This window comes from Phoca vitulina, unplaced genomic scaffold, assembly GCF_004348235.1.
Source record: "Phoca vitulina isolate PV1807 unplaced genomic scaffold, GSC_HSeal_1.0 scaffold4, whole genome shotgun sequence".
Lineage (NCBI taxonomy): Eukaryota > Metazoa > Chordata > Mammalia > Carnivora > Phocidae > Phoca > Phoca vitulina.
The window spans coordinates 61,700,885-61,727,412 of NW_022589707.1; the positions used below are offsets into that span (position 1 = coordinate 61,700,885).

The 26,528-nt window shown below is 33.8% G+C and overlaps 1 protein-coding gene across 1 annotated transcript in view; it reads right to left on the minus strand.

The window, feature by feature from the left end:
• Positions 1–26,528, minus strand: part of CASD1 (CAS1 domain containing 1) — a 49,855-nt gene that overhangs the window by 15,540 nt on the left and 7,787 nt on the right. Inside the window, exons 2-10 of the mRNA XM_032402133.1 lie at positions 26,358–26,454; positions 25,666–25,786; positions 16,088–16,132; positions 14,797–14,859; positions 10,469–10,513; positions 9,913–10,036; positions 8,577–8,791; positions 6,523–6,945; positions 5,387–5,476 (exon numbers count right to left, since the gene is read on the minus strand). Coding sequence (XP_032258024.1) covers positions 5,387–5,476; positions 6,523–6,945; positions 8,577–8,791; positions 9,913–10,036; positions 10,469–10,513; positions 14,797–14,859; positions 16,088–16,132; positions 25,666–25,786; positions 26,358–26,454 — 1,223 coding nt within the window. The remainder of the gene's footprint in view (positions 1–5,386; positions 5,477–6,522; positions 6,946–8,576; positions 8,792–9,912; positions 10,037–10,468; positions 10,514–14,796; positions 14,860–16,087; positions 16,133–25,665; positions 25,787–26,357; positions 26,455–26,528) is intronic.

Here is a 26,528-nt window from a genome sequence, read left to right on the forward strand (position 1 = left end):
GTTGGCAAAAATAAATAGGTAAAATATGTTGGCACTAACTATACTTTGAATTATCATAACCAATACATTGAAATTAAGACAATGGATCATTGTTACTTAGCATGAGCTCAATGAAAAGATTTATTTTTAAAACCTACACAACATAGCAAGAGTTAAAAAAAATGTAGACTTTGGAATCAGATATCATTCAAATTCTGGTTCTGCCACTTACTAGCTACGTGACTTTAAGTGAGTTTTCTAAACCGCAAAACAAGAAGGTTCTTATAAGGAATGCAGGAGTTAATAAAGGTGAAACACTTCGTACATTTTCTCCACTTGGAATTAAATATATGATATCCATAATTACTAATCACCAGATAGGCTGAATATAAGGTAACTGTAGATTTCACATTTTCCCAATGAGAAGATAAAAAAACAAAACAAAAATCCCATAAATTTTGGCCCCCTCAACTACACAGACTTTAGATTTGTAAATTGTCATATAACTACTTATAATATATAATTATTTAGCAACAAATATATATTAAAAAACATATGCAACCATAATTTAGAAATCCTATTTCCCTCCCACTCTTAATTTATAAAACAATTTTATTCTACACTCCCACATCAATGTTTCACGACCAAGACCCTTAGAATCATTTACGATGGTTTTTCAGAGCATCCTAGCTTCATTTCTAAGTTAAATGAAATGTAACACATTTCTGATCTATATTTTATGGGAATCACTGGAAATATCATCTCATTTGTAAGTCCTAATTCTCAAAACCCTAGAACACTGTCATTCACCCTGTCCATCAGCCATTGGTCCTTTACGTGTATATTCATGATCTCCACAACACAAGTAGTACTCTGTTTTTTAAAATGATCTTTAAAAGCCTTATTCAGTGACATCCAACCCTTGCAATTATAAGACTATTTTTTCAGGGATAATTACTAAATCTATGTAAAAATTTTTTGGCTTCTATTTTACAGACTCATCTGATCACCTCTGTAATTATCCAGCATTGACACTGCTTATGGCCACTTCAGGTTAATGTGTCTTTCCCAAGTGATACTTTTGTAGGAAAAAATAATTAAGTAGACACCCTAAATAGATTTTATAAGTCCTTGAATGTATGCATCTTTTGTATATATCCTTGAATGCACCCTTGAACACATCTTTTTCTTTTCTGAGAAGGCAAAAACCCCTGAATTTATAATAGGTCATAAATTCTTCAATACCGCCTCCATTCTAGCCAAACTGTTAAGATTCTCTGTTTCCCATACTGGTCCTTCTTGTGCTTCCCTGTCACCTTTCCTTTGTTTATCTGTTTATTCTACCCTGGAATGTTCTTCTTGTGACCATATTTTGCTTATTCAAATCCTATTCTTCTTTAGAGCCCTGTTCAAAATTTCCTATCTTTACTCTCAGATGAAAGTCATTTTTCCTTCCTTGGTATTCTTAAAGCACTCACAATCTATATATCAAAAATAGTTTTTATTTATTGCCCTTCATCATCAGTTCTTTTTAAATGTCTTATCTCATCATTAAATCAGAAATTTTCAATGAAGGTGTAACATACTAGAATCACAATGATGATGAAGGTAGCAAATGTCATCTTAACCTCAGGATTTATCTATTCTAAGCCTGTTACCTTATTCTTGAAAGCACTCTAAAATATTCCCTTCAAGTATCTAAACATTTTTTTTTTTTTAAGAGGGTGGCGAAGGGTGGAGCAGAGGGAGAAGGAGAGAAGGAATCTTCAGCAGGCTCCACGACCCAGGGCGGAGTCCTACACGAGGCTTGATCTCACAACTCTGAGATCATGACCTGAGCTGAAATCAAGAGTTGGATGCTTAACCAACTGGGTGGTGGGGTGGCACCTGGGTGGCACCCCCTTGAACACTTTTTAATAGCAGAAAACATACCAATTCCCAAGGCAATCCATTCCATTTTCAGATGATCATTTTCTACCATAAAGTTCCTTTTCAAGAAAGGTTGAAATCTAACTGTGTAAAAGCTACCAACTTCAGCTCTCTAGGACAGTGCTATGCAATCAAGATAAAATGCGAGCCATACAGTACTTTTTTAACATGGCTACCAGAATATTTAAAAAGCCAAAAGAATCAAGTGAAACTAATTTTAATAAATACAATGCATTTAACTAAATATATTTAAAATATTATCATTTCAACATGTAATAAGCATGTAGTGAGATATTTTATATTTTTTACATCAAGTTTTTTAACTCATTATGCATTTATCACAATGAATCATACTTAACTGGTGTGTCTGTCATGTTCACAGAACGCCTCAATTCCAACCAGCTATACTTCAAGTGCTCAACAGCCACATGTAGCTAGTGGCTTCCATAATGGAGAGTCTAGCTCCAGAGCCATTTGTACCACACTTAGTCACTCTTTTATCTGACTGTTCTACAAGTATCTGAAAACAGCTGTCCAACCTAGGCTAACTCTTCCCAGTTACTTTAACCACTGTCCATAAAACATGCTTTGAAATCCCTTCAAGACTGGGGCTGGGCCTACAGAGTTGAGACTTGGTTATTACATTTAAATAGTAAATACTATTCATTTAAATTAAATTAAACACCATCACAATAATCTGCCAAGTACCTGCCAATGTGGGATTATTACAAATTTCATGTAATACTTCTCCCAAGTTTTTATTTTAACATATTTTAAGTCAACAGGAAAATTGAAAGAATAGTACAATGGACACCCATATACCATGCTGACCCATTTTAAAGAATGTTGTACACGACATCATCCCTAAATATTTTAGCAAGTATCTTCTAAGAAGAAAGAATAGTTTCTTACATGACTATATTATCATTATCATACCCAAGATTTAATATGAATATAACAGTATCTATTGTAAATCTGTATTCAAATACCCTGATTGTCCCAGTAGCATCCTTTACGGTTTAAAAATAATTTTTTTTAGCAATATTGAATCAAGGATCACACATCGCACTTGGTTGTCATTCCTCTTTATTCTCCTTTAATTCAAATTATTTTTCTTTTTATCTTTCATGAGTCAAGTATTACAACAAAATTTTAGTATTAAAATATATTTTGATTTCCAACTGCATTATAATTAATAGCTAGGCTAGCTTCCGATTCTGTTCTTTTTCTAGTCCCACAAATTTTTCCTCAAGATCTTTTATTCATATTCTTTCATGAAAGTTACTTATAAACTCCCAAAGGAAAAAAACCCACAGTGGAACACAAAATCATCTACTGTATAAACCTAACTTGCTGTACTCTCCATATTAAATTCACAGTATTTTACCCATATTTCCTATAGATTATGTTTTAAAGGAATGTTTATACCAACAACTGCAATCTGCCAGACCATCTGGATTATTTTAATAATTCTCTGTAATTTTTTATGGTTTCTATTTTAGTATAAAAACAAGGCACAACTAAAGTTTGACATATTTTACTCAAAATAAAAAACATTAGGTAATTAAAATAACCGTGGCACTTAAAAAGAGCTTTTAATGAGGGTAATCCCTCAAATATCCAAGAATCAAGTTCCAAGATACGTTATAACCCATGCTAATAATGCTTTGCCAATGTAGATACAGGTAATTTTTAACCACAAAATCCTATTACATAAAAGAACAGGAATATGTTAATTAATCATAACAAATGGTCTGTTAATGAAAAGTATGTCCTTCCAGAACAGGGATTTTTAAAAATTGTAATTTAGGATATATTGGGATGTAGTCTAAGATATATTAGAATTAGAATGCTGGCTTGGCAAATGATTATAATAGAATGCCAAATTGCCTTCATCTTTTTATGATCCAAATTCTTTCTGGAATCACTGAATTGAGGAACTTAATCTGCCATTAATTCTTTCTATCTGATTTTTTTTAATAGGAGTATCACCCTTTAATATGTCAGCAATTAATTATGTCTCTAAGTGGCATTTTCTTAAAACAAAGCCTTTTTTCCCTCTCAAATTAATCCAATCTTTATTCATATGTCAGAGATATTTCTAGGATTCAATATTCATCTCTACCTACTTTTTAGAGAATCTGACAAATATATCCTCCAAATTCTGAACTGGGCTTATAAACTAAATCTTACTATCCTCATCTGTCCTTGCCTTGGATCTCTTCTACTGTCTGGGATCTTCTGTAACCACCTGAACACACTAGGTCCCCCTCAGCTGCAGTGTCACGGGAATTTCACTGCTGCCACAAATATACTTGTCAGAGCCATACAATTTCAGTATAAATTATACTTCATGCTTTTACCTTCTGCCCTTCAAACAAACCATCCATAAAATCACTGCCAGTTTTTGAAAATAATGAAAAGACTCAATGAAGAATAATATTATTTTCAAATTGTTAGAGACACCTGTTAGAGAAAAAAACCTCAGTATTATTTACCTTCCTAACTGCTGCTATGGAAATTTCAAAATATTTCTGTCTGGACAACACTCCCCCTCTTATCTCAATTTATCATTGATTCAAATACTATCTACAGATGTGTGCTTTATGTAAGCAATAAAAAAGTTTGGTAGTTCCAAAATTATGAATGAGTTTCTTAAATTTTTAAAACATGTTTTATAGAAATTAGTTTGTATCTTCACTATAAAACTTGTGTGAGAAGTGGTTATTAGATACCTGGGTTCACCCTCAAAAGCTCATTTTAACTGCAATATAGCTAGAATGTTACAACTCGGAATACATTTTTTCCTACCCCTGACAAATCCAGAGTATTCCGAGACTGTGAGAATCCTGTCTTTTAAGACACCTAGGGAGAAGGAAAAAATGATTTTGTTCAGGTACAGAAGGCACTAGGTGAGCACAGAAAGGGTCCTCCGGCTCATGGAGGAGGTAATACTTAGGAAGTAGGGCACAAAAATGGTACAATGGTAGTCCCTTAGTACCTGAGTTCTTTGAATACTGGGGCAAAAGAATTCTAAGGTTTTTAAATTATAAAGGGGTAAAAACAGTTGGCCAAACTTCCTAAAATACAAGTAAGGGTAGAATATAAATATAATCATCTAACTTGATTTCTTTTGATAGGAACTTGCCTATTTGAAATCCTTTGCATCTACACAGTTTCTTCCTAAGTTTAAATTAGCTGTCCAACGGGGTGGCATGAAATAATACCCTTAGGTTATCAGCTGCTTCTACTAATTAAAATTAAGGCCAAGTATTACAAATAAATTATTGCCTTGAAACTATACCTTCTCAAAGAGTTGGGTGGTAGGAGAAGAATGGGAAGGTATAATGATTGGGTGGGAAATAAAACAGGTTTCTAAAGGTGGAGAATATAAAACACAAAAGAGGTGATGCCCTGAAAGAAACAGTATAGTCCCACCATTTCCTATGTCTTCTGAACATAAATTCAAAATACTTACTGTACTTGCTCCAGAGATATGATAAATCAGAATCACAAGCTGCATCCAGCCTTTCCATTCATCTGTTTGTTCTCTATTTAACACTTTAGTCTGTGGAAAAGAACCAAAGTCTGTTTTAAAATTCACTATGAAGCTATTATTAAGTAAATTTTTTTTATAGGATATAAAGCTAATGCTTCTGTCAAAAGAACCTTGGGGGGAAAAACAATTAAAGATTGGCATTTGATTTGATAAAAGATATAATAAAACTATTTAAAATACAATATGAATTTGAAGATTAATATAAACTAAAAGAGATTTTAAATATTTAAGTTGCTACTCATGGTTTTATATTAAGATTACATTTATATTGTGACAGATATGTTTGTAAAACTAAAAAATGGCATTTTATAATTTTCTTTAAAAGAATCTTAAGAGTTTCAGCTAGAAAAGACCTTATAGTTCTCTTATACTTTCATGTGAAAAAAGGGTCTATTATTATAGTTTATTTTCCCAAGGATATTCTCATTGGAGATTAAAAAACTGATTAGTAATCCTCATATGAGAGTTATTTCTTACAATAGAGTTTATTAATTCAAATAAATCATGCCTTATAAAGAAGTTGTACCAATATTCTAAGCAATTACAATAATTCTAAAATAGGAAATTCAGAATATTGTAAGCAGTGCCCACATTATTACGTGCATTCGAATTTGTGTGTATACTTGTCTGACTGTATAAATATATAAATATAAAATGTGCATATAGGCATTTGTTAATTATATTTTTAAGTTACATTTTTTTTCACTTGATATAAGATAATAGTATCTCATGTTTGCAGACCATTATAAAATTGGGAGCATCTCCACTTTCTCCATCCCCAAACAGGCAAAAGAACACTAAGTTATGACATCTTTTTCACAGATCATTATTTACCGACTTTTCAACAATCTTCACATGACTCTTTGAACTTTTTCCAAACTGTTTCAAAAAAGCAACTGTTAAGAGTCCACCAGGCAAAGTACAACTACAATATCCCTTTGTATTCTACATACATGTTTGAATATTCTGGTATGATAAATGATATTATTTATTTAATCCAGAGTTTATAATGAGATAAAAAGGATAACATTAGCTAAAAAGAAAATGACTCTTACCTCCTTAGTATTTTCATTGTAAAATACTCCCAAAACCAAGATGTAGATAATTGGAATAAAGAAAGTTGAATGTGTATAAAATTTATTTTCCTTCATAAATAGATTTGCACGGTCACACATATAGAAGTAAGCCATTATCAGGCCAAGTTTGCAGAAAGACTGTAAAAGTATTTCTAATGGAGACACAGGGGTATTGATAATATTTTTTTTTTCCTCTCCACTTTCCAAATCAGTACATGTCTTATTCTTCCGGTGAGCATTACGATGGATTATATAAAAAATTAAATATCCGATAATAGATAAAGTGAAAAAACAAGCAGCTAGCTTCTGTATGAGAGTAAGAGGAGGCCGAGGTTGACAACAGGAACCATCTACAGGCTTCAGAATCTTATTGCAATACACGTTCATAAGAATCATTGCACTCTGTGAACAAATCAAGTTATTTGGTTATTATCTTGTCAGTAATATATCTCGCATCAGATTTTTCTCTTGTGAATACTACTGAGTTTTCAGCACCGAAACCAAAATACCTTTGTACTTTTTGCTACCATTTCCCAAACACTCATGCAAATAATGGTATTCCTTCAAGCTGTAATAGCCAGTTCAGGGTTTTTCAAACTTCTTGGACTATGATCCAAAATGAAAGATTCATTTTATAATGTGACCCAGAACACATATATAGGAAACAATACCTCTCCTTACTAGTTGGAATGCACTCTGACATTTTTCTATTCTATTCTTTTAAAAAAAGAAATACCCATTTCATGGCTGCTAATGGGCCATGACCTTTGGTGAAAAAAATACTGACAGATGTCAAAGCCCAAAGAATTTTAATTAGCAGACTTTCAATACAGAAGATACCAGGATACTTAAGATAGAGTCCCAGTCTTTAGATGTAAAAAAAAAAAAAAAAAAAGATGTAAAATTACTGGCACCAAAAAAATCACTAATTCTTAGCTAACAATATTTGTAATTTGCTTTTCATTTCGTTTACAGTTTATGGACCACTTAGGATTCTAATGTTTTAAGGTTTCTAATATCAAATAAAATGTGGAATCTTTAATATGGTTTCATTATAATAAAAATCTTCTAGACAAGCTGCCAATATTCTGTCTAGTTGAAGTTCAATCAAATCTAGTTTTATAAAAATTTCATAGTTTAGGCAATTTTGGAACTCTAAAATGATTATATTTTTTAAGCCTAAGCATTCAGAAAGACTCAACTATTTAGAAAAGCTCATCCTTTTAGCCCTGTGACTTCAGGAAGTTCTCTACCTGGCATTCTTGAAGATACTAGCCTACAAACTCCAGCCTAAGGTTCTTAACCAGTTCCAGGGTCCACAAAGCCCCTTTAAAGTCTATGGAGAACCATGTCTGTGAATATGCAAACACGCATTTTTCTGCATGGAACAGGAATAGAATCATTGCCTTTTACTGAATAGTCAAAGGGGTTATGTGATCCTCAAAAAGATTCTGCTTTATAAGAAAACAATAATATCTGTTGTACTGTGTGCGAAAATTTACAATTAGGCAGTTCTCTTTCTTATTTGACCTAAAATCCCTTTCCATCTGTCAATCTGGATTTGCTCAGTAACTACTATGCACTCTGACTAATACTTAGGGTTTAAGAACTATAAGGAAATAATAAAAATGATTCCACATATTTTAAAAATGTGTGCTTCACAGAAGCTTAGTCTTATAAATTTAAGGCTTAAGTTAAAGAGAACATAAAGTAATAGTTTTTAAACATGAACGTGCTGAGAATTTATAAGCTTCTTAGGAGATAAGGTATATTAACAGTGACTAGCACTCAATAAATGAAGTTTCATTTCCTCCCTTGCATAGCTTCTTCCCCTTTTTACTAAAACTCTCACTAATATATTCAGCGAGGTAATAGAAAGCAAAATTATGTGTAGATATATGTTTAGATAGAATAACTACAAGTAATTAAGATTGCAATAAAATAAATTATTTGTTACCATATTATAGTGATGTATAGTTATAACCAATAAGATATTATAGTTTCTATCTTCTGACAGATACAAGAATTCTTACAGTTTCTCTGCTTGATTCAGGGAGATGTAAGCCATCCAATGATTCCATGATGGTTTCTTGAGCAATTAATTTAGAAACACTGAACATCTTAACATTTGATTTAGAATTTCTGGTGCTACTATTCAAAATACTGACTGCAGCTTCATTGTAGGCATCTATCTTCTCATTAGTGATCATTTTCCTATTTTCACTTAATAGATCTTCATAAACAGGATCTGCACGTGAAACACATATTTTTAAAAACACATTTAAAAAGTCCCTATTGGTAGAAATTGTGATCATGCAAGTTAGTTGATTGCATTTCATATTTTGTTGTTAAAGTTCAGATGCTTTCAATCAATCAATACCTCCTTCAAATTTAAAGAACTTTCATCCCTTTTTTCTTTTATGTACACAGCTTTCAGGAAACATTTTTATGTTCTAGCATGTCTTAAGAGTTTAAAATTTGGGGATGCGGAGTTCTACTGGGCAATGGAATTTAAAACTGGACTGGGGAAGACTGCCTAATAAAGAGTAGCAGTCAATCTTTTTTTTCCTCCTGTCACTGCTTTGTTGACACAATTAGGAAGCAGTATTATTGAGGACCAAGGTCCCTTATCACTTACTATAAATAATTTAATTTTTTCTCATTTTAGTAAGAGAAAGGTTAACGATGAGTCTATAAATAATATAGATTGCAGAACAGATTATCACCACCCTTGTTGTTCCACTCAACTTGACATTCAATTCAGAAATAATCATAAGAATTTCTGACAAGCAAGTTGAATTGTTAAAATATCCAAGGCAATTTCATATTATGGTAGGCATTAAATAATGGACCTTCAATAAACCCCTGAAATGACTTGATCTAATGTCAACTTTCTCTTAAAGAATTTCATTACCAAGTATAAACTAGATGGTATGATTTAAATATATTCTGTCAATTCCAAAGTACATTCATTTACTTCTAGTGAGTCTAATATTATGAAACAGACAATAATTTTTTCTATATTTCCCAATTATAATAAATATACTTTGTAAGAAATAAAATCAGACCTAAACATCTCATTTGCCTTCGAGAACTTATTCTCTTTGTTATATTCTGCAGCCATTTTGTATACGGAGGCTCCTTGAAGGATATGTTTATTTATTATTTATTTTTACTTATTATATTTATTTGTCTGTTCCTTAAGTTCAGAAAAGGAAAGCAAATAACTCAAATTATTCTAATTTTGCAATCCTTATTTCAAGATTTATTCTCACAAAGGAGTAATTTTGCTTCTTGAAACAGGAGACAATAAAAACCCATGCCTCAAAATATATGCAAAATGACATTTGTTCATTACTCATTCCTTACCTTGTAAGACCCAATAAACATCACTAGTCTTTGCCAGTTTTTCTAAAAGTGGTGCTATAGAGGTAATGTTCATTTTATATTGGGAAAGCGCTTCATTGCTACCATTGTGAATCTTGATAGACCACTAAGAAGTAAAAATTAAGCATTAATTCAGTATTTATCACAGAAAAATTATAATTTACTCTATTGTAACAGAAGTTATTATTTTAAGATAATTCCCATTTTTATTCAACATTAGAATAAAATTTGGTCAAATTATTTCATGAAATCTATGAAGGTAATTAGAAAAAGCTGATATAAAATTAGACACTCAATGTATAACATTCAAGAAAAATATAATTTTAGATATAAAATAATATTGACATTTAACACCAAGTTTATGAAATTCACTCAGATTTTTTTCATGATAATTCATCAGCCTCATTAATTATAATAGAAGTGGGAATTGATACCTAAGTACAATCAAGAATTTTATTTAACATAAGTTAACTTTTTCTTAGCATGTCCTTAAGTATGAAACAAAAATCATCATGTAAGAATATAGATAATAACTTACTGTGGCAGCTCCCGCTACAATCACATGGGGCTTTGCAACAGAGTCCTAAAGAAAGAAAAATCTTTGTCATAATGTTCTATCCAGTTAAGGGAATTAATATAAGTAACATCACTTGCTTCTTGCCTTGAATTTAAGTTTTTCCTTCTAAATGCACTTTAATTTTCTAGAGTTCCTTACTGGATTCTTGTTATATAACAAGATGGAACATCCAATGCCTAAAACCTTACATGGTTATGTGGTTAAGAGGATGGCATGAAGCTGGTATGTTTAATTCTTTGATGTTCTTAAAAAAAAAACCCCAATCACTAAAATCTAATATGGCCTAATATTATCCTGAATTCTGAGTAAACTGTTTATAGAGTATATTATGGCAGCAAATTAAAAAAAATATCCATGGAAGCCTATAGGGTACATGGTGTAAGTGTTAAATAAAATATAAGAAATGTCTTTGGGAAAGCTAAATCCAATACGTATTTAACAAAATACTGACCAAATGGAAATCATCCTATTTAACAAATCCTGACCAAATGGAAATTGTCCTACTACTAATATTACCAATTATATAGTACTTGGTAATTTATTAAGTTCTGTTAAATTAGCTTATTTTAATATAGATTCTTACCACTTGTGATATAGGCAAGAAGATATTATACATATCCTATAAAGTTAAGCATACGGACTCAGAAAAGTTTACAGGGTATTGCTGAGGCCTGGTAGGGACAAAGCCAGAACTTAAGTCTTGTGACTCCTGAAGTGTACTTTCCACAACATCTAAGACGTGGTATTAGAAACATGTGCACAGGAACAAGTAAATATAAGCAAGAAATTTAATTAGAAAAAAATCTGACTCATCTATAAAAATAAAAATGATGGGTATTGTCTCATTGTAAAGGTAATACATGCTAGTGTAGAAGACTATGAAAGCAGAGAAAAAGAGTAACAATAATTTCCTTCCTAGATATTCTTATTTCCAGTCTAGTGTGCTTCATTTTACACTGTTATTTTAGTGGAACTTTTTCCTCAGCTTTAGATGGCTCCTCTTCTCATTCTTCACATTGGTTATCCCAAATCTTATTTCCCTTCTACAGGTCCCTCTTGCCTTCCTTCTTACTTTCAATATAGAATTTAATTCTCAAACTTCATAGAGAAAACAATTCATCTGGCTTGTGTGCTCTAGCCTTTCTTCCTCCATTCTTACAACCTCAGCCAGCTTATCTTTCTTGAACAACAGAGTCAAGAAATATCTCCCTATTCCTAATGGCTAATCCTTACTCTGTTTCTATAGCCTCCCTCTTTACATCCAAGGCTATACCCATGAATGATCCGTCTCTAACTCTCATCAATCTTGTCTTCATTCTCTAGTCTCCTTCCTTCCCCCATCTACAAAATGCTAAATCATCTTTATCCTCAAAAACACATTCCTTCAACCATGCCTCACTCTCAAATCCTTCCCCCTCACACCATTAACCAACAGATTACATGGAAGAGCATTTTGCCCTCGCTATGACAATTTCTTTTATCTCTCATTTATGCCTCAATTGATGACGTTTTGATTTGGGGCTTGACCTTCCCATTAAGGAACTCTGAATTGCCACATTCTGTTAGCTTCATTCTACTCTGTCTAGTTCCTTAAGTGACACTTCTGACTGGCCACTTTTTTAAAACTCTTACCTCCCCTGTGTGTTACATTACAATTATTCTTCTGCTTTTCCTCTTACTCCATTTACTGCCCCTTCTCACAAGTTTTTTGATCGTTCCATTACAAGCCCTCTTCTTTAATCTCTAAACCCACTGCCTATTCAATGTCTTCTATTCAAGTAACTTCAAATATCACCTCACACTGTACCCAGATTCTCCAAATCCACCCGAGTAGCTCAGACTTCTTAATGACTACCACTTACCTATAGTATTAAATCTAAATTGTTGGTTTCTTCACAGGTTAGCCTAATTTTCCCACAACTACTCCACTATGTCATCATTCTCTTGTTTAAACCTTTCAGAGGGGAGCCTGCTTCTCCCTCTCCCCCACTGCTTGTGCTCTCTGTCAAATAAATAAATAAAATCTTAAAAAAAAAAAGATCCCCTGAATAAGCTACACTCTATCTTCAGTATCTTTGCATATACTATTTCCTATGCATGAAACAACCCTCCTTTCTCACACCAGGCCCTCCCCCTCCCCCCTTTTTTAGATTTTATTTATTTATTTGACAGACAGTGAGAGAGCACAAGCAGACGGAGCGGCAGGCAGAGGGAGAGGAAAAAGCAGGCTCCCTCCTGAGCAGGGAGCCCAATGTGGGGCTCGATCCCAGGACCCCGTGATCATGACCTGAACCGAAGGCAGATGCTTAACTGACTGAGCCACCCAGGCACCTCTGGGCCTGCACCCTTAAGATCACTTTATCTGAAAACTAGTTTTGAAAACTTAGAGTAGTGCCTACTCTCTGTAATCATCCTGCACCCTATTTTCCCCTTTTTTGGTACGTGTCACATTACTTTCTTAATTATATCTGCCACTCATCTGGAAGCTCTTTGAGGAGAGGAACTCTATTGTGTTAACCAAGGTATCAGCAGTTTTTAACCCAGTACCTAGAAAATGACAGGCGATTAATAAATATCCGTTGAATCATAGTGGAGTTGTCTAAACTCAACTTTGCTTTTATGCCTGTAGGCTTCAATAATGCTATCTCAGGTAATAAGTGTGTCTTTCTGACCCCACAGTTCTTCTGGAAATATTATCTCCTCTGTAAAGCTTTCTTAAACTATCACCTGTATCTAACCAACCCCCATACTAAGTGCCTCTATCCATGGTGCTTTCATAGTCCGTTGTGCTCAATTCTGTAGTTACTCTTCATTTTACCACATTATTATTCATCAGAAAGTCACTATCTACTAGATATTGTAAATTCTTTGAGGGCCGAGACTGAGGCTAATTTCTAGCCACACTCCTAATACCCAGCATAAAACTAGCAATACTACATAAATCATAAAAATATGGATCATTGTATTCTTAGGATCTAGCAGCTTACTATGAAAACTGCCAAAAATACATACATAAATACATGCATACATACATACATACTCTTTAAATAAATGAAATCAATCAACTAATCAATCTTAGGTAATGACACGGCCATCTCCCTAAATAAGCTGAATCTTTTCTTTCCCCCAATAGTGCGTATGGAGTTTTACAAGAGAAGCTAATGCTCCAAAAAACTAGTTTTACAAATTACAAGAACTGAAAATCTGGATATGCAATGTATCTCCAAGTTAGTAAATAACAAAGGTCTTCTGTGACTTTGCAGGACTTATAAATTATACTACATTGATGTTTATTTAACTGTGAATTTCTACTACTTTAATGGATATACTTTTAGGTCCAGCACAAATATAAAACATATGTTTAAATCCTTTGAAATATACATGTAACATTATTCTATACTTTTGCAATAAACATATCAACAAAAACAAAAGACAATTATATGAGACTGTAATTTACCAGAAAGTTGAATTCTAGAAGTTGTTTGCATTTTTGTTTTTTGAAAACTTAAACACATTTTGTGAAAGAAATAAAGTTAGAAATGTTGACTACATAAGCTTATTTGGTGTATGAAGTGGTTGCAGTACTAAACGTGTAATGTGAAAAGAAGCAAAGAAAAATACCATTGCAGCACAAGTAATTAAGCAAAACAAGATCAACAAAATTGAATATTGCTTTATCCATCCTGAATGCGAACACCTCTGGGAAAGAATACAGGTTTAATTAAAGGACAGACCAAGAGCTCCACGGAGACTACTGTGGAGATTGTAGAGTGGACTTGTGAGGACTTAGGGGTTTTCAAGGTTAATAGCATGCTTGTCCTTATATCTAATTTATCTCCGAACATTATGAGCCAAAATATACCAGGCTCCACTTTTGGGTCACAAGTGTAATGATAAAAGGTAAGAAAACAGGCTATTTAACAAAAAATAGGTTCCTAAAGAACCTGGTCATGAGTCTGAAGGACAAAGTGGGAAAACACTCAAAAGAATGTATGTTGTGCTAGGAAGATGACCTGGGTTTGAATGAACTGGGCTACAGCAGTAACAGAAAATTCTGGCTGCAAAGTGTGGCATGAGCATAATGGCTGTAGGGCCAGGGTGGTGGCAGCAGAGGAACTGGATCAAAACTCCCTCTTCTCACTCAGTAAAGTGACAGCATCAATCCAGCACAATTTAGTCACTATTAAGAAAGTTGGCATAAAGTACAGAAGAGTGGGACAGGTGAGTAAGGGGGAGCAAATCAGTGCGTGTTCATGAGCTTTTAAAATGTGGTATTTTCAAATACAGACCTCGGTCCACACTTTGATACACTGTTTCATAGAACCATTAACTTCTGGATGCCACAGAAAATCCTGAAAAAGAAACATAAGAAAAAGTCAAAGAAACATATCTACCATTCAAAATAAACATGCACCTGTCGTACAGAGTACCTAACGAATACCACCACTGGTCTGCAACACCTTCACTCCCACCTCAGTTTCCCAATGGTCTCATGATACTTCTTGTACCCACTTCTGTTTCCCTCTAAATGACTCCCTGTAGTAATCGCTTCAAAATTTAAATCTGATCTTGCCACATTCTTGCTTAAATATTCAAGAACTTTCAATGGCCCTCAGAATAAATTCCAAAGTCCTCAGAACTGCTAAGGAGGTGCAGGATCTGGCCTCTACAAAGACATTCTGCCTTTTCTCCTGCCACTCTCGCCCTCATGCTAAGTACCCTTTTGGTTCTCCTTCAGCTGCTAGGATGCTCTATGTGCTCCTTTTTCTCCAGGACTTTGCACATACTGTTCTGTCTACAATGCTCATAAAACTCTTCCACGGGACCTGACTTGCTCCTACTGATCCTTGAAGCTTTATTTTTTTTTTTTAAGATTTTATTTATTTATTTGACAGAGAGAGACACAGCGAGAGAGGGAACACAAGCAGAGGGGTGGGAGAGGGAGAAGCAGGCTTCCCGCCGAGCAGGAAGCCCGATGTGGGGCTCGATCCCGGGACCCTGGGATCATGACCTGAGCCGAAGGCAGACGCTTAACGACTGAGCCACCCATGCGCCCCAATCCTTGAAGCTTTAGTTAAAACATCTCTTTCTCAAAGAGGAAACTATTTTTAATTCCTTGTTTTGTACATTCCTAATGCCCCACTTTTTCCTTTTTACCATCCTTATTCCACATTTAATGCATGTAGAGAACTATAATGACTTGCAAAATCCATTAGGTCTAGGACATCTTTGTCTTGATCCCCACTGTATTCTCAGTATCTAGGAGAAGTTACTGCAACTAGGAATTCATAAAATTCACATATATTCTTTTACAGATATTAATCCTGAACATCTACTGGCTTCAAATTAACATACAAGATTATTTTTTTCTGGATTAAAAAAAATCTGAGAACCAAATTTTCCATTTTATTACACAAAACAGTGCATACAAACATTTATTCAATCATTTTAACTATTCTTATCTACTCTAAATACATTGAAATATATTTAGTATACACAAAGCATTAGCTGATCTACAAATAAATTAACCGACGAATACAGTTTCAACACAGTATTTAGCTTACTATTACATGAACTTACCACTTTCACTGATGCAATCTTGTCTTCAAAAGGAATGTTCCCATGCTATCATTTAAAAAAGAGAGAACAGAGAAATATTCATATACAAATTAATTTTATGTCACTAATTCTCCCTTTAGCTGCTTTTGTTAATTTAGTTATGCACCACATCTCAATTATCTATATTCAACCTGAAGGGAAAAAGACCTACACAGAATACCAAAAAAATAAGTGACACTACATTGTTTATATGTGATTTTTAACATCTAAGATATAATTCAAAGACAAAACCTCAACTCCAAATAAGCAAGCAAATATGTAAACATGCCTACATAAATTATCTTTTTGTCACGGCTGCCACATTCCAGTTTAGTCCTACTACTATTATCTATGGCAAGGATGGATTGCTCTTCTGCATTTCCTGAGTCCCACCCCAGCCCCCCAATCCGTTAGACAGAACTATATGACTAGTTCTGGCCAGTGTTATGTGGCTAGATGTGATATGGGTCACTTTCTTCTTCCCAGGGCAATTCTCTAGTCTCTAGCTTAACCTAATGCTGAGACTGCAGAGGCATAATGTTCCAAATGGTACAACTAGAAGATGGTACAAATTCCAACAAGCAGGAATCCCTGATTGAGCGCAAAGAGCAAAGCCTCTTGCCAGCCCACCCACAACATGCAGCACTAAGTGAGAAAAGAATTTGTTAAGATCGTAGAGTGGTTTTGTTGCTACAGCAATATTAGTCTCTTCTCACCAGTATACTAGTAGCAGTCCTGTCTGAACAGGAGTGCACATATATGACTCTAGGTTATTTTGGGTTTCGCTTTGAAGACTGTACATAAGTGGTCCAGTTGAAGAAAAAAATAAAGTTTGGAGACAACTTCTTATAACCAAGCATTCCATATAAAGAATAGAAATCCTTTCAGAGTTAAAAATCCAGGATGGGGTGGGGGTGGCGGTGGTCAACTAAAGAAGCTAATTCTCTTCCTAAAACCAAGGCTGAAATGTCTTCATTAATTTAACCAGACAAATAGTATTTATATTTATATCTCTGTGAAACAAAGCTTGCTTTTATCAGCAGGCTAGTGTTTAAAATTCAAGCATCATTTCCCAAAAGGACTCTTGGGACCAATAGTACTTTAAGGTGTGTTCTATGAAAAGAGTTTCCTTAGTCCAATAAATCTTGGAAATACTGGGTCAGACAAAATTACACGTGTTTTCATCCTCCTATCCCATCCCGACCTTGTTAAAGTTCTTCTTCAGAGAACTAATGTGTCATGAACTTTCTTTTTCCTCCTTTTGCATAGTTCAGTTAATTCAACTCAATCTCTCTCTTCTTTTCCTTTACCATTTTAATGTAACATTTGATATATACAAAAGAATATGTCACATATGTAATCACAAAGCACAATAAACATAAATAAGCACTCCTGAGTCCATGGCACAAATCAGAGCACTACCAACACACTGAGTGACCTACGTGGACCTTCCCTTCTTAATTCCTTGCTTCACCCAAAGGAACCACTACTTTGAATTTTGTTTTTTTATTTTGCTTTCTATTATATAGTTTTGTCACATGTATATGCATCCTTAAATGATATATTGTTTCATGTAATTGGCTTTCTCTCCAACTTTTAATTTTGAAAAATGTCAAACTTAAAAGAAAAATGTCAAACTGAGAGCAAAACTGACAAAATTATAATGAGCACCCCAACCACCCTTTATCAATTGTTTACATTTTCTACACTAGCTTGTCTCTCTCTGCACAGATATGTACATTGTTTTTCTCTTACTGAACCATATGAAAGTAAACTGCAGACATAGCATTTCACCCTTAAATATATAAAGCATGTATTTCCTAAGAACATAAATATTCTCTTATGTAACCGTAATACTATAATCCCACCTAAGAAACTTGACATTGACAAAATATTAATCTAATATACAGTCCACATTCAAATTTCCCTAATTTCCCAATAATGTCCTCTCTATAGCTCTTCTATTTTAATCTAGAATTCAATTAAAATCAGGCATTTAGTTATCATGTCTCTTTACTCTTTTATAATCTAGAACATCTCTTGGCCTTTTAAAACCTTCCTACATCAATCAATTTATTATATTTATATATATCAAATATTATGTTTATTATTTTTGTAGAGTTTAGGTCAGTTGATACAATGCACCAAATCTAGATTGTAGACAGCACTGATAGTCACCTTCTTGCAGGTTTCTTAATAAATGAATAATAAGAGCATCCCTAGTAATAGTTGTATAGGTTCCCAGGCTATACAAATGTTCACCCTCACATGATAATGGAAGTTATTTTCTGAAGTGTTTGTAACAATTTATACTCTCACCAACAGTTTGAGATACAGTCTTTAATAAATCTTGTCAGATTTCATATTTTTTGCCATTGTAAAATTTAATTTCTGTCACTAAAGTAGGTATATAATGGTATCTCACTATGGTCTTCATTTGAAATTCCCAAATTATGAATGCTTAAACATCTTTCAGATTTACACTGGGATTTATGTTTCCTCCTCTTTGAAATGCCTGGTCATGCCTTTCCTCTTTTGTTTTCTACTAGGTTGTCTTTTTTTTTTTTTTTAATTAATTTGTGAGTCCTTATATCTCTTGGATGTATGTTATAAATATCTTCTAGTTCATAGCTTACCTTTTCTTCTGTAAGGTATCTTTTGATGAACAGATTCTCTTAATCTTAAGGTATATAAATTTATCCATCTTTTATTTTATAGTTAGCACTTTTTGTTTCTTATGTAAGAAACTTCTCCCTACTTGAAATAATGAAGATATTCCCTTGCATTTTTTTTTTTTTTTTTTTTTTTTGCTAAAGGTTTAAAAATTTTAGCTTCCACATTTAAGGCTAAATTCATCTAGAAATGATTTTACTTGATGAGATGAGGTAGAGGTTCCAATTTCACCTTTTTTCCATATACATAACCAATTGCCTCAACATCATTAATTGGATAGACCTCCTTTTCTCTAGGGATATTCAACAGCATCTCTGTTATTTATTAAGTCTTTTTATATGCAAGTGTTTTATTTTATATATATTTTTAAAGATTTATTTATTTATTTTAGAGAGAGAGAGCGGGGAGAAGGGAGGAGAAAGTCTCAAGCAGACTCCCTACTGAGTGTGGAGCCTGATGCAGGGCTCAGTCTCACGACCCTAAGATCATGACCTGAGCCGAAATCAAGAGCTATACACTTAACTGACTGGGCCACCCAGGCGTCCCACACGTGTTTATTTTAAAGCTCTATATCATGTTCCATTGGTTTCTTTGTTTAGCTCTACCAATACCACACTGTCTTAGTTATGACAGAGTTAAAATAAATCTGGATATTGGAAAATAAGTCTTTTCCACCTTGTTCTTCAGACCTGTTGTGGTTATTCTTGGTCCACTGCCCTTCCACATAAAATTTAGAATCAATTGGTAAAGTTCCATAACAAATCCTGTTAGGATTTTATTCAAATCACATTGAATCTATAGATCAATTTAGGAATAACTGACATCTTTACAATATTGACTCTTCCCATTCCAGAATATAGTATATATCTCATATTTAATTTTATCATTCTAAATTGTGCTTACATAAAGTTTTATGATTTTTCTACATAAAGACCTTCCACATTTGCTAGGCTTATTCCTATGTACTCTATGGTTTTTGTTAACTATTGTATACAGTATTTTTTAAATGAGTTTGAATTTTATGTTCCTCGTGTAGATAAACAATTCATTTTTAACAGCTTCATTGAGTTACTACAATTAATTTTTGTATGTTCATCTTAATATCAGCTATCTTGTTAAAATTTTTATTACATCTAGTAATTTTCTATAGATTCTTTGGAGTTTTCTTTGTAGATAATTGTATCATATGAAATTCTGAGTCTATCTCTTTCCAATCTTTACATCTTTATCTTTCCTTGGTAAGACCTCTAATACAATTTTGAATAGAAGCAGAAATAATGGACAACCCTGTCTCCTCTTTGAATTTAACATAAATATGTCTAACATTTCACCATTAGGAACGTTTACTGTTCCTTATGGATCCTTATAGAATTTTTATCAGGTTAAGTTAGAATATAAAGGAACTTATCTAATAGAGAAAGAATGATACCAATTCTCTGATATTGTTGAGGCTTGCTTAATGGCCCAATATGTTGTCAAAAAGATTCCACGTGTGCTTTGAAAAAATATATTCTTTGATTTTTTAGTGTATTCTTTAAGTATTGAGCTGTAAGTTCATAAAATCAGCATGTTAATAGTCAACTATATGCTTAGTAATTTTGCCTGTCCTATCATTAAATGCATGAGCAGTGAGCAATTCTCTCACTTTGACGGAGGATTTGTCAACTCTTCACTGTAATCATATTAATTTTGCTTTATACATTTTAAGGTTAATTTATTTCATGCCCACGAGTTTCAAATCTTAGTGATTTAAAACTTTTGTCATTAAAAAGTATCTGTATCCTTGATAACACTTTTTGCCTTACAATCTATTCTGTCTTATATTAATATGACTTATCTTTCTTTAATAAGTATTTGTCTAGTAAATCTTTTCTCATTTTTAATTAAAACCTTCCATATCCTTTTGTTTTAGATATGTCTTTTTAAGCAGCAGAAAGTTCTTTCTAAAACCAATCAGAAAATCTGTGTTTAGTTGACAAGTTTAGACCACTTGCACTTATTTTGATTATGTTTCTATCATCTTACTTTTTGATTTTTAGCTCCCTCACGCATACATAGGTTTTTTTAAATATATGTGGAATATATATAAAAAGTGATTTTTGCATGTATATGTTTTTGTACATGTAGATATGAATGTATGTGTATGAGCATATATGTGTGTGTGTGCATGTTATGTATGTGTGGGACATTAGAAAACTTTGTGATCATACTCCTCTGACTTGCATGCTATTATTAGCCAGTTCTTTAATACTGTCTTTTTATAAAGTGTAAAAAGACATTATCGTTTAGACACTGTTTGTTTAGATTTACATGCATCCTTAGGATTTTCTTTAACCACTGCTTCTTATGTTTCAGGTCATTTTTTTCTGAATTATTTCCCTTCTTCCTGATGTTTACCCTTTAGAAAATCCTTTATTATAAATCTATCCAGCAATAAACCCTGATTTTGTTTATCTGAAAATGTTCTAAATTTCAAGAATAGACATTTGTATGCTAGGCACACAATTCTAGATTGAAATTTCCTTTCTCTCAGAAGTTTAAAGCTATTATTCTAGCATCCTCTGGCTTCCAATATTACCACTGAGAAATCTGCTGGCCCAAAGCTTCGTCTTCTACACACAGAGCATTGCTGCTATTGGCATCTGTCTTCAGGCCAGCCTGAACCTCTACTGAGTGCCTGCTATTATTGTTCCCATCTCTGGTTTTGACTCATGGTTTGTTCCTTTTCTGGGGAGTGTCTCCCATTTCCTCAAAGTCTAGAAATACATCAACAAGTTTTAATCTAGGATCTAGCTGGTTTGAGGCTGAAGGGGCCTCCAGAGTATCTAGTTTGCCCTCTGGCTGAAAGCAACACAAACAGGGGTGTTTGTTTGTTTGTTTTACTGCAAGACTTCTCAAGTTTTTAATATCCCAGCCTAAATTAAAACCATCTAAAAGGGGGATAGGATATCCAGCTCTGCCCAAACTTATTTGACCAGAGTTTTTGCAGAACCAGTCTTCCACAAAATGGAATTTGAGAAGAGTCCTGCTCTACAGCTTCTTTAAGATTTTTTTTTTTTTGCCTCAACACGGAGAAGAAAAAAATTCAAATAAAGAATTATCTTCAATACACCTATTCTACCCAAACAAACCCATACCAAGGCTAAAATAATAAAATTTAGCCTCTACAATATGCCAGGCTGTGTGAGGCACAACAAATGTATTTAAAAAATAAAAATGATAATACACAATCCCTGTCTTCAAGGTGTTCAGACAAGGGAACTAAGTAAAATACATTTTGGCAAATGTTCCACTAGCAGTTTGAACTACTTTCTCAGCAACTGTCTCTCAGACTATGACAAACTGTCTTTGTTTCTTTTTTAAATGCACATGAATTTAAATGTATCTTGTTTGATAATTGTGGGTTAACTGGGCACCTCTAGAAAATAAAGACTGGAAACCTACTGTTATAACCAGGGCTCAGAAACAATGTACCATATTGTACCTACTTTTGGCTGTAAACTAAATCATTATAGTTTTTTTCAACTAACTGCTATCAAATCCATTATTCCAATTTTCAGAAATTCACACTATTCTAAGCCTAGAAATATTAAAACTGTTTCCTTGAAGTCAGAAATCTCTCTACTTTTTACAAGTTCACTCAAAGTATTTTACTTTAAACTGTGATAATCTCATGTCATTAAACATCAACTCTTCTGTATAATTTTGTGTATATAAATACAAATGAAAAATACATTTACAGATACCAAAATAAATGAAAAGTGGACTTTATCATTTTCCATTATTCAAATTTAAAATCTATACTAGCCTTTCCTAGTGGACAAAAATCTCTAATAGCTAATGGACTCTTTTCACAAGGAATAGTTCCCAAGGATGTAGTGACTATGTGACTAGATACTTAGCTGTGAAGTCCCTCATTTTTCAACTCCTTACCACATGGCAAGTTGACAGGAACAGGCAGATTTTCATCATAAAATCATGAGCTATTCCCCCTACAATTCTAAAGTTTCTTGTATTTTACTTTTCTCTCCTTGCTATCGCCCACTCCCAATCATCTGCAGTTGAAGACAGGGATTAGAATTTTGCATCACTTAAAAATTTATAAAAAGAAAGGATGAGATAATCCACAAAGTATTAACTGACCAACCAAATAATTAACAAGTATATGTAGAGAGAGAGATCCATTCTTGTTAATTTTCAAAGACAGATATATTTTTAAAATCAGAAATTTTCTATAAAAAGAGCAGAAATTTGTCGCATTGTTGTTTTAAGTATACAGTGTAATTGCCCAGTGCCAGCAAAGCTGTAGAAAATTAGGTCCTGATGGACACTGAAAATAGTAGTATAAATTAAAATAGTTTAGTAATATAATCAGTAGTTTTTAAAGTGTTTATATTCTTTAACCTAATATTTACATTATAGAGATTCAATTCTTCAGAAATAATCTAAAAAGGAGAGTTTTCACACAAAGATGTAATCAAGAATGTCCTTTTTTTAAATTGTAAAAGAAAAATAGAAAACTACAAAAAGAAAAGAAAGAATTATATAAAATTACATATATCCACTCAATAACACATTGCCATTATGAAGATGCTTACACTGATTATATAATAATACGGTGAATTATGGTAAGTGGTGGGAAAAGAAGCAAGACATAAAATTGTACATGCTAAAAGATTACAAGATTATTATTACTTTTTAAAAAAAAATTTTATTGTTATGTTAATCACCATACATTACATCATTAGTTTTTGATGTAGTGTTCCATGATTCATTGTTTGTGTATAACACCCAGTGCTCCATGCAGTACGTGCCCTCTTTAATACCCATCACCAGGCTAACCCATCCCCCCGCCCCCCCAGAACCCTCAGTTTGTTTCTCAGAGTCCATAGTCTCTCATGGTTCGTCTCCCCCTCTGATGTCCTCCCCTTCATTCTTCCCCTCCTACTATCTTCTTCTTTTTTTTTTTTGACATATATTATTTGTTTCAGAGGTACAGATCTGTAATTCAACAGTCTTGCACAATTCACAGCGCTCACCATAGCACATACCCTCCCTAATGTCTATCACCTAGCCACCCCATCCCTCCCACCCCCCACCACTCCAGCAACCCTCAGTTTGTTTCCTGAGATTAAGAATTCCTCATATCAGTGAGGTCATATGATACATGTCTTTCTCTGATTGACTTATTTCGCTCAGCATAACACCTTCCAGTTCCATCCACGTTGTTGCAAATGGCAAGATCTCATTCTTTTTGATGGCTGCATAATATTCCATTGTGGATTGGAAGAACAAATATTGTGAAGATGTCAATGCTACCGAGAGCAATCTACACATTCAATGCAATCCCCATCAAAATACCATCCACTTTTTTCAAAGAAATGGAACAAATAATCCTAAAATTTGTACAGAACCAGAAAAGACCCTGAATAGCCAGAGGAATGTTGAAAAAGAAAAGCAAAGCTGGTGGCATCACAATTCCGGACTTCCAGCTCTATTACAAAGCTGTCATCATCAAGACAGTATGGTACTGGCACAAAAACAGACACATAGATCAATGGAACAGAATAGAGAGCCCAGAAATGGATCCTCAACTCTATGGTCAACTAATCTTCGACAAAGCAGGAAGGAATGTCCAATGGAAAAAAGACAGTCCCTTCAATAAATGGTGTTGGGAAAATTGGACAGACACATGCAGAAGAATGAAACTGGACCATTTCCTTACACCACACACAAAAATAGACTCAAAATGGTTGAAAGATCTAAATGTGAGACAGGAGTCCATCAAAATCCCAAAGGAGAACATAGGCAGCAACCTCTTTGACCTCAGCCGCAGCAACTTCTGCCTAGAAACATCGCCAAAGGCAAGGGAAGCAAGGGCAAAAATGAACTATTGGGACTTCATCAAGATGAAAAGCTTTTGCACGGCAAAAGAAACAGTCAACAAAACCAAAAGACAACTGACAGAATGGGAGAAGATATTTGCAAATGACATATCAGATAAAGGGCTAGTATCCAAAATCTACAAAGAGCTTCTTAAGCTCAACACCCAAAGAACAAATGATCCAATCAAGAAATGAGTAGCAGACATGAACAGACATTTTTCCAAAGAAGACATCCAAATGGCCAACAGACACATAAAAAAGTGCTCAACATCGCTCGGCATCAGGGAAATCCAAATCAAAACCTCAATGAGATACCACCTCACACCAGTCAGAATGGCTAAAATTAACAACTCAGGAAATGACAGATGTTGGCAGGGATGCGGAGAAAGGGGAACCCTCCTACACTGTCGGTAGGAATGCAAGCTGGTGCAGCCACTCTGGAAAACAGTACGGAGGTTCTTCAAAAAGTTGAAAATAGAGCTACCCTACAACCCAGCAACTGCACTACTGGGTATTTACCCCAAAGATACAAATGTAGGGATCCAAAGGGGTATGTGCACCCCGATGTTTATAGCAGCGATGTCCACAATAGCCAAACTGTGGAAAGAGTCAAGATGTCCATCGACAGATGAATGGATATTATCACTTTTTTAAGAGACCGAAAAGAAATATGGCAAAATATGAAAAGAAGAATAAGGGATATTTGCTCTTAGTTTTCTTTCTAAAGAATTCTAAAAAGTTTTTCTATCGAAAGAACTTACTATTTCCAAAAAACTAGAAGTTTACGGTAATGAAAGGTTTACTAATACCTTACCCACCACCTCTTGTGTTCTCCATTATGTTCCCTATTATGTTTATCATCCCTTTTTCCCTCCACCTTTCCCAAAACCAAAGTAAAACTTTTATAGTTCTGTTAATGTGGAGAGGCATATTCCTCCTATAACTATCCAGTTGGTTAACTTCTAAAACAATACCCTAATGAAGAGGATAGATAAGGTTTACCTTATTTCCTTCTTCTTTGAATTGGGGATTGATTATTTTTACAAAAGAATAAAACAACTGACGAATTCTGGAATCTCCAATAAATGCAATATGTTTATCTACAAGACAGTTCTTTGCTTCACTGAAATCAACAAAGAAACATTAATTACAATAAGTAAAATCAGCATGTTGGCATTTCAAAGCACATAGTTCGTGAAGAAAGTAGTACAGGATTATCATACACACAGTTATGTTGCTTTAGAAATAGGTGGCCAGGTTTGTTTAGCCAACCAGCCCATGGATGATCAACTAACTCTACAATGATTAATAATTACAACCCTCATTTATTAAGTGTTTAAGAGGTACTCTAAGTATATTAAGTGCTTTCTATCCATTATCTCAGAATCTAACTCCATGAGGTAGCTATTCAAGTCCTAAAGCTAAAGTCCTTCACTCACGGGCTACTTATTGCCTTGGGCCTGGTTCTCTCTCACCTGAGATAAAGAAGCTTGGACAATTTCTTTCCCTAATGCTTTTGGCAGGAATCTTCATTTGGGCTCACCCCCACTTCCACCCCCCACTCTGTCAGCAATTCTCTACCATCATATAGAGAAGTACCATATAGTATTTTCTTTGCTTTACCAACCCCTCTCCACTAGATATTAAGATCCATCCTAGAAAAGAAAACAAACAACAAAATGAAGAGAACTTACCTGATTTTGTATTTATGCATCATGCAACTGTGAGGTTGCCAAACTTTCTCTCCAAGAAATCTGCCACTTGAGAGAAGGTATTCACATGAATCATTGCCTGTAATGGTTCAACAAACAGTGTTGTAAACAATAGTTATATTTTTATACTTTGATTATCTGACCTCATGTAAG